This window comes from Festucalex cinctus, chromosome 21, assembly GCF_051991245.1.
Source record: "Festucalex cinctus isolate MCC-2025b chromosome 21, RoL_Fcin_1.0, whole genome shotgun sequence".
NCBI classification, from domain to species: domain Eukaryota; kingdom Metazoa; phylum Chordata; class Actinopteri; order Syngnathiformes; family Syngnathidae; genus Festucalex; species Festucalex cinctus.
This window is the reverse complement of record NC_135431.1, coordinates 3,873,237-3,883,140: the sequence shown is the minus strand read 5'-3', so window position 1 is coordinate 3,883,140 and position 9,904 is coordinate 3,873,237. Positions and strand designations below refer to the sequence as shown.

General features: G+C 39.9%; 1 protein-coding gene across 1 annotated transcript; it reads left to right on the top strand.

Annotated features, from left to right (window-relative positions):
* Window positions 1–2,884: 2,884 nt before the first annotated feature.
* LOC144010491 (uncharacterized) lies at window positions 2,885–8,194 on the top strand. The gene is made up of 5 exons (XM_077510829.1): window positions 2,885–3,377; window positions 3,529–4,539; window positions 5,412–5,513; window positions 5,655–5,849; window positions 7,834–8,194. The coding sequence occupies exons 2-5, from the start codon at window positions 3,559–3,561 to the stop codon at window positions 7,993–7,995; spliced, it is 1,440 nt and encodes a 479-aa protein (XP_077366955.1). The 5' UTR covers window positions 2,885–3,377; window positions 3,529–3,558; the 3' UTR covers window positions 7,996–8,194.
* The last annotated feature ends 1,710 nt before the right edge of the window (window positions 8,195–9,904 follow it).

Sequence of the window (9,904 nt, the reverse complement as noted above, 5' to 3'; positions counted from 1 at the left end):
TGTAACCTAAATGAGATAATTGGAACAAGGCCACCATTTGTATGACCCTATTTCATAATAATAATAATAATTAATTACATTTGTAAGCAACTTTGAAGACCCTCAAGGATGCTGTACAACAGTTAAATTCTGCAAATTAAATAGCATTATGACTAAATAATAAATATTTATTTCATTTATGTCAGAATCAGAAAAAAAAAAAAAAAAAAGACTAAACTTGAATTAAATAAAAAACTATGGGGCCATTGACCTACATTGCCTTTCATTGTGATATTGACGGTGTGTTGCGCCATCTGCTGGCCATTTTGTGAACCAGCATCAAGTTGGTTTCAAGCCCTTGTTTTTTTTCCCGTTTATCCATTCATCCATTTTCTGTAGTACTTATCCTCATAAGCAAGAGGCAGGGTACACCCCGGACTGGTCGCCAGCCAATCATCCAGCAAATATAACAAACGTGACATTAGTGAAACTCTTCTTTGGTGGCCAACAACTGACTCACTGAAACCCGGCCAGCTGCACCCACCTCTGCTCAGCTAGGGTCGCCCATCTCAATTCTCTCGTCCCAAAAATAACGAAGGCAGGAAGAAGGGGCAAATTGAGAGCTGGCGATTGGCTCGTCAGGTGGTCCAACCTGGCACGTGAGGAGGAAAGGACAAAGCAGTTTTTACTAGTTTTACTACTATAATTTCATATTACTAATTTTTGTCCACTGGAGGGCACCATTACAACCACTTACATGAATTCTGAAATTTGATAGTCACACATGATGCCAAAATTTGTTGCATTTTGTTTTTTAAAAAGAAATTTCTGATTACTCTGCAATAATAAATGAGAATATTTTAAGGTGTCACAAAAGCAGAGAAGAGTTTTGTCAGCTTTTTAGTCAAACAGGCGTATTTGGTGGAACTAACGTATATTTTACTTCTGATAACTAAAAACAAAAAAAAACAAAAACAAATGTTCAAAAACTTTTACTCAACTACGATCATCTAGTTTTTTTTCTTTCTGAGACTGAAATGAAGCTTGGGTGGCCACGAATAGAAGTCAGGGACGTATCAATCGTTTCATCTCCACCTTCTCATTTTTCTTGCTCCACACGCGGGTTTACATCCGCCGTGCCAAATGTGTACAATACGACTTTGTTTGGCCTAAAAAAAAAAAAGCAAGGGTCCTCATCAAACATTTGAGGGTGTATTAAACAGTCCTTGCTTGGACTAACATTGATGTAATTGTCTTATTTCACAAAAAGAAGACATGAGGGCTGGGGGGGGGCTAATTTAGGTAAATGATGCCTCTGATGTGGATGAATGAAAACAAACAGTTTTCTTTTCATGCGAATCAACACAAAGACGTCTTATTGCAAATTCACAGATTTGGCCCCATTTTAAAGCCCCGGCCAAGAACCCTTCAGATTTCTGTGCTCCCACTGGCGCACGCTGCCAATTAACAACATCTCTGCAACGCTAATGGAATCTTGAGCGGCACTGGAAGTAAATAAATGAAATAAAAGGAAGCCTTGAGCCATTGTGTCCCGCATTCGGGATCGGATATTCTCATGGTAATCTCATATTTTTAATGAATTCCGTGTTTTTGCTACCTCAGACGTTTGTGTAAGGTGCTGGCACAGAAACAAAGACGTACATTAGGGCCTCATTGTCCCTCCCTCCCCCAAAATCACATCCCCGATTATTAAAGTAAACACAAATACTGGAGGGGGTGCTTACTCGCAGCTGCACGCACTCAAAGGCCGCATTTGTACAGTGGCAGAAAGGACCAAGCAACCCTCAAGACTCTGTCCCCAAAAAATGATCTCATTATTTGGCGCTTGTCAAGAGCGGGCCGGATAATATCCGCTTTGAAGACTCCGGATGGATTTGCTTTGGGGAGAATTTGGCACGAGATAAAATGTGCTGTGATGGCTAACTGGGCTGGGGAAACTGGGGCCGGCGGGCCTCTCGTTTCAGTGTCACCTTAACTCAGGCAAACTTAATGAAAATATTTCAAAATATAGCAATTTTTTAGGATGAGCAGGATAAATTATGTAGTTAAATTAAGATTAGGTTGCTTCGTTCATCTCTATTGTCTGATTTTGCGATGTACCTCGTTTTCCCGTCTTGAGTAAACAAATCTTTACCCATTGACTCTCATGTAAAATTTGACATGCGCAGGTGAGTTGCCATGAACGAGCGTCATTTACTGGGCTTTGAGTGATCCTCTCACGGAATTATTCGTGAGCATCGGAATAAAAAGTCAAAAACAGTTGTGGTGTGTTGTGTTACCTTACCTGACAGTCTGCCGGACCAGATCAGTATTGACCTGGAAAACAGAAAGGAGTTAGTGACAACTTATAACAGTGAATAATAACCATAATTTTGAGGCAAGCATAAGGTTTTATGGACATGAACTTGGCAATATTTTTTTTTTTAAAGCTCAAACTCTCAATGTTCAGGACATACAACAAATAAATTCTATCCTGAGTTTATATCACAATTCAAAATGGCGGTCTTACTTGATTAAAGGAAGCACTCTGCTCACATATATGAAAGAAAAATGTTAATATGAACTAACTATGAACTAATATGAACTAAATTGTGGACAGCTGTTTTGCTAGGTCTGTACAGTTTTTTTAACCATAAATGTTTTTAAAGTGTATATTTAATGGACGTTACTGTGATTGAGTGGCAGGTCCCTAAAATGGCTGCTATTACCATTTGTTTGGAAATTGTTTTATATCATTTGTTCAAACTAATTTGGCCTGGCTCTTAACATTATATCCATATTATTATTATTATTATTATTATTTTAAATTGTCATCTGAGTAGCTTTAAATTGTTCAAGAAATCTCTAAAAATCGGCTTTGCTAGGTGCACCAAGCCATCGCACAGCATCTACTCACGAGCCAGGTATCACGCTAGTTATGGGCTAGCTACTGACTGGAAAATTAAATGAGTTAAATAAATTACCAGTAAGAAAGAAAATTTAAGTGTGTATGCTAGTTAAACTTTGACTTACCTGTGCAACTGACAGTAGTTTTGAGTCCGGTAGATTGCAAAGTATCAAATGCTGACGGCGGTGGCGGGACGGAATGAAGAATGGGGGCCGGTAAACTAATACACAAAAACACATAACAATTGGGGAAAAATACGACATGTATGACACAATTATAGAAACAGAAATACGAATGGTTGTTTGTATTGGTTGAAATGGTAAAAAAGAAAAAAAAAAAAGACAAAAAAGGGGGCTGGTCCAAGCCGTTAGCCGCACCCCTTCATTTTTAAACCAGTCCACACGGGAAATGAAATCTTTTGACTCGCAGATCCTGTCCTTCATCCTTCCTTCAAAGAGTCGTCTCCCTAAATACAACAGGTGGAAATCAGGTAGGAATGACTTTTAAAATAAGTTTATCATAATGTTTAACATTGATGTATAGTACATCATTGCATTAAGATGCATTACATCATGGTGTGTAAGGAATGTTGGAAATCAAGATTTTGGTTAATATTTATGCCTTTTGTGTCCTGACTTTAGGGACATTATTTTACTCTTTTGTAAACTATCATGAATCTGAATCTGTGGAGCACAGATGCATTTTACGGAACCTGCCTGGACGAACACATGGCTCAGCAACTCCTTCATTTTGAGCACCATCCCACCGAGGCAAAATCCCAAGACACCTTCTTAGAAAAACGCGGCGAGACGAGCGTGATGCCACTGGCCAGTCTTTATTATAGTAGCGGTGAACTGCAGCCATCTCCTGCTGCTGAATGGAGCGGCCATCAAGCCAAGCGAGCGCGGGTGGAGAATATCATCAGGGGCATGAGCAGCTGGCCTGGTGGGGAGATAAACCAAGATCTAGTCCAAAGACCTGCGGTAAGTCAGAAACTGAATCTTTTGGACGCTCTTCCAGAGGAGCGACAGCCAATGTGGAACTGTTCACCTGACACGACTACAAGGCTTGCGGACTCTTACAGTGAAGATGAAAACAAAAAAAGTGGCGGATACCCGGGGAGCAAGAAGACAAATTTCACCAACTTTTCACTCAAGCCTGAAAAAGTAGTGGCAGACGTTTTAAAGTACGAATTATCCAGAGCTGTGAGTAACAGCGTTGACTCAATTTTCAAAACAATTCCGCTAATAAAAGTGTCACAAAAAGGTACCGCCAAGTCTTTTCTAAACGCTCATGAGAAGTCATTGGGTTGTAATGAGGTGCAGATGATTGACGTTCAAACCGAGGCGCTTTCTCTTGTGGTACGAAACCCTCAAGTGGAAGGATTCCACCACTTCAGACTAACTCGTGACGACCAGGAACCCGACAAGACTCGAAATGTTGTACGTCGCGACGCAAAAAGAAGCCGCTCAGAGTTTGAATCCGGGCGAGCAAAGTCGGTCAAAGTCCGATCTCAGGTCCAGTCCAGATGCCCGAGGAGCCCGTCGACTCACGGCACCGCCGCGGAGCCGACGCTTTTGGAAACCGCTTGCTTCCCGCGCGTCAAGATCGAGTCAAGAGGCCTTCTCAAAAGTCATCTTTACATTCTGAATGTATCCTTCCATCTTGAACTTCTCAACCGATGTTTTAGTTTGGAGAACTGTGGCAAATCAAATGTTAATGATCTTGTTTCTTGCCCCTTTTGTTTGCACTGAAAGACAAAAATTGTTGTATGAAATCTTTCGAGGGAAAACACAAATTTCAAACCAATTTGCAAAGAAAAATTGTTCCTTGTCAGTTGGGTGGACGGTGTGTCTACTTTGCCCATTTCTCGATGCTTGCGCCGGATTCCTCCCAAATTCCAAAAACACGATCCCTGTGATCATTAAAGACGAAAGAAATTGTCCAGATCAGGATGTATTCGGTCTCCTGCCAAAAGTCAGGTTAGGCTCCAGCTCACCTGCGATCCTGGTGAGGATAAATGGATGCAAGTTTTTTTTTGTTTTTTTTTACCAAACTTTAGGTTTTAAACAAAAGTATTCCTTAGTGTCTGTTTAGTGCTGGTTATCAAGAACATCACTTTGAAACAAAAGACACTTTTGCTTTAACAGTTCTTCAAATAAGTAGCCGAGCTTGCTTGCTTCACGTCCTTTGTCATTCCCAGTCGGAGTTTACTCATAAAAGTAACACACAACAGAAGAGAATTAAGCGTCGTATATACCAAAATGCGTCATTTTGTCTAAAAGTCTTAATGCTAACAGAAAAGAAACATAGACGGGCTAACAGAAATTAGCATCTCTCTTATTCTTTGCCGCTTCAAGCTGCATTTTTCGCCATCCAGCTCAGTGCTGCCCCACAAGCTGTGGCACAACATGGTACTACACTGAAGGCACCTAAATTGAAATTCGGACTTGTAAACCCCCCTAAAAAAAAAATTAGCGTTTCAAACGTTGTAGCGTGTTGTCCTTACCTGTGGTCCACTTAGGAGGGTCTGACCACCAACCATCTGAAAAAAGCCAAGCTGATGTTCTTCTACACGCGCTATCCGAGCTCGCTAGTGCTGAAGACGTGTTTCCGTGACGTGCAGGTGAGACAGTGAACGGCAAGGAGGCAAACGCAAATCTTTCGTATTCATTCCTTTTATTGGGACGTACGTTATTTACAGTATGAGCGCACCAAATACTTTTGCCGTCACTTACCTTTATTTCAACCCCTCCATTCACTGCAGTTCACTCGCTGCATCGGCTCCCAGCTCATCAAGTGGTTCAGTAACTTCCGAGAGTTCTACTACATCCAGATGGAGAGGTTTGCACGCCACGCCGTCGCCGAGGGGCCGGCCCACGCGGGGGCGCTGTCTGTGGGGAGAGAGTCGCAACTTTTCAGAGTCCTCAGCATGCACTACAACAAAGGTGGTGATTTCCAGGTATGCTTTTTTTTTTTTTTTCCTCTCAAACAACAGCCCACCAAAATACTCTTTTCCCCGTCAACAGAAAATAGTATGTATAACATAGTAATCAAAAAATTATTTCCAACTCAGTCTGATGTGTGTGAATTGGCCACCAGGGGCAGTATAATACAGTCATGCAGATAAAAACAAAGACAACTTTCTCACCTACTAGGAGAGACTGTAACTGAGGTTTTTTTTTTTTTTTTTTTCCACAGAGGGATAAAGTCTATCATCTTTATTTATATAGCAATAAATGCCTGTATTATAAACTATATATATATATATATACAGTTTCATATTTTTTTTCTGCAAGCGCGACGTGTGGCACTGACAAATTTTAAATCTCATGTCAAATTTATATAAACATTTCCAAACATACAGTGCAAGGGAAAACACACAACTCATAAATATTCATACATTGACATTCAATGGAAATGTTCTACGCAAATACAGATTTTTTTTTTTAATGTTACTTTTTATACAAACAAAAGCTCATCAAGTCTACACATCCAATTTTGTGCTATATATACAAAAATGAGACTAAAATTACAAGAGGTGAAGTAAAACAAAACAAAACAAAACACTGCAATAATGTAGTTGCACAAGTGTGCACACCCTCTTAAGTGGGGAAGTGGATGCATTCAGAATTAACCAATCACATTGCACCTCATGTTAAATGTGAGTGGCCACACACCTGCCACCAAACAAAGTGACACTGATTGACAACAAATAAATTTTTTAGTAGTTATCGCCATTTCATATCGCATTTCTTTTGTTAGGTTTTGGGGTCAAACTGGAATTTAAAAACTGTTTATAATTCCTGCAATTCCTTCAATGTTGGCAGCCTTTCTGGCTAATATTCTTCTCATCTTTTATTCAATGTGAGGGAGACGTTCAGTTGTTGTAAATGTGACTTTTGTGCCCAATTTTTTCCACTTGAAACTGTTTGTGTTCCTTGCTATATTTAATGCCTTGGCACTTGTACCCTTCCAACTTATCTCCTTTAACAATGACATCCCTCTGATGCTGTGGAAATCGGTGAAGGATGTGACTACAAAAAATACCAGGAAAAGCCAATAGACCAGCTGAACTTTATTCAGGGTTAATCTGACCCTAAATGATGGCAGGTGTGTGCTAACTCCCAATTTAAAACAAGTTTAAATTTGACTGTTTAATTGCGAACAGCCATATCCCCAGATATGAGGGTGTGCACACTTGTGCAATCACATCTCGGTTATTTTAACTTCCATTCTCGGAGATTTCATGGAGACATCAAAGATACATTATTTCATAGTCCCACAATTTGTTGATTTCAAACAAACAAGTGACTGAACAGATTTCCTTCAGCTTTTCGGTTCAGATTTGCCATGCAAGTCAGATGTGAACTAAATAAAACAAAATGTGGATTGAAATTATTAGTATATCCAGGGCTGGACTGGCCATCTGGCATAGAGGGCAGATGCCTGGTGGGCCGGTGTTCTTTGGGGCCGATGTGGTGCTATTCAATTATTATTTATTTTACCCTGAGAGACTGGCCCACGATTTAAAAGGTGCATCCCATTCATCCATTTGCAATGTAGATCAGATCAAACCGAATCAATAAACATCAGTGGTAGAGTTTATGTGGTAGCCAAGGGTGGTCATGAATCAGGCTGGGCCGGTGGGTTTAAGTCAAAATACCAGATTATTTGTGCCAGTCCAGTCCTGAGTATATCTGATGTCAAGTCCAATGTTGTCATTGTGACCGGTAGTTTGTAGAGTACCTAAATATTTACAGCAACATGCATAGATTGATGCTCAACATTGCAAAAGACAGTTAAGAGTCATTTTGTTTGACATGACTTACCTTGACAAACAGCCGCTGTAGGATATCGAAAATATGTCACAGAATATCAAGAATACGTCACAGATCTCTACACAATGCATCTCTTGCTCAAATTGACTGGACTTTTGGAAACAGGTCCCCAATTGCTTCCTGGAAGTGGCTGAGATTACACTGCGGGAATTCTACACTGCCATTTCCAGCGGCAAGGACCGAGATCCATCGTGGAAGAAGGCCATCTACAAGGTGATCTGTAAGCTGGACGCTGACGTTCCAGCTCAATTCAAGACTTACGGATGAAGACTGACTACGGACGACTTCACATCTGCTTTGATTCGCACATCACTTTTCTTTTTTTTTTTTGCCGACAATAACGAGGAATACATTTGTGTTAGCCTGTTCCGTTAATCACTGTTATGTTTAAGCGCAGAAGGAACTGGTCAGTCAGTCACAAAGGTAATATGCATTCATTTTACTCTATTAAACTACTTAGTCAGCTTGTCGTTTTATTTATTGCATCACTCATGGCTCTACCACCTTTGAAAAGGTTTCATAAGATGACAACCATATTTGTTTGTTTTTGGCAAGTATTAAAAGCTGTTATGTTAGCACAAGTGCAGAATGTCGCGGGCAACTGATGACTATTATGGATTTATTTTAGCACATTAGTGATTTAACATGATTTTGGAGTTGAGCTGTGTAGATGATAGTACACAATTGTATACGATGATGCGTGGTTTGGTAACTTAAAGGGACAGTAATTAGAAATTATTGCCATCTAGTGGTGAACTAATAGAATGCAATGACAACTATGGTGCCTCAGAGAGACCACACTTAAAAAAAAAAAAAAAAAAAGCCTACTACCAATTAAAAGGACATTTTAAAGAGGAAGTCAACCCCCCCAAAATTCTTGCCAATATGTTCTATACAGCCCCACCAGTCTAAACACGGCACTCTGGTGATCATTTCATTAGTGTAATACGAGTCAAACAGCAAAATCCAGAAGTTTTTATCAATGTCAGAAGGCGGCCATTTTGCCACTTGCTGTCGAGTGAAAATGACATTACAGCTGCTCAGGTCTAAGGTAACAACCAATCACAGCTCAGCTTCACAAACAGGTAAGCTAGCCCCGCTCAGCTGTGATGTCATCTTCAGTCGACAGCAAGTGGCAAAATGGCCGCCCCATGAGATGGATACAAACGGCTGGATTTTACTGCACCGCTCACATTCCACAAATACTAATGAAAATGTCATGCTTTAAGTTGACTAGTGAGGTCACATAACTTTGTCAAGAAATTAAGGTCGACTTCGCCTTTAAATAGTGGCTTTTTAAAATGAATAAACATTGGAAAAACACCACAAAAAATTCTACCCATTGTCCGAGTTGAGTGACTTTAGAGATTTAACAACTCTGCCCAACAGCGACGACTCGTTCGTTGCCAACTCTGCATGTTTTCTTTTTAAAGAAAAGACGAAAAATGAACCGGAACTGGCAAATACACGGTACATCGTCGTCAACAAGGGACAAAATATATATATAAAAAAAAAATAAAAAAAGGCATCTCCTGTAAGTGGACTCATGAAGGCAGATCCAAAATTTGAATATATATATTGTTACAATACTCAATAGATTTAAGTACACAGCAGCTGTTAAAAAAAAAAAAGAATGACTTTTGAAATATGACAAAGTTGACTTTTAAGTTGTCCTTCAAAGGATCGTAGCTAAAACATGACTACAGTGCCAATCTCCCAAACTTGCAGTCGACTGGCGAGAAAACGGTCAAGCTCATAAACATCCCATCATCCCATCGTGCGTTTTTTATTTTTTGCAAAATACGCTGTGGTAGGAATGCGTATATTTTTCTGCTGACAAGATTGTGGCTCCTGAGATGCAAAATGTTATTTATTCAACAAAAAAAATCTGGAGCCAGGTCGACATTTGAGATTCGTTTTAAAAATATGTGCCGAAGTTTATGAAATAAAGATATCGATATGTCTCAAAACAAAAACAATAAATAAAAAAAGACACTACTCAGGGTTTGTTGAATATTTAATGACAATTGAAAGAAATGGCGGCTGTTACGGTTTCTTCGTTGGTCCACGCTCACGCTTCCAACATAGGTTGGCGAAAATCCGGCATCGTTGACCCCATCAATTGGTCATTACAAATATTCTCCGAAGGTCAACGTCGTCTTTACAATTATTGTTG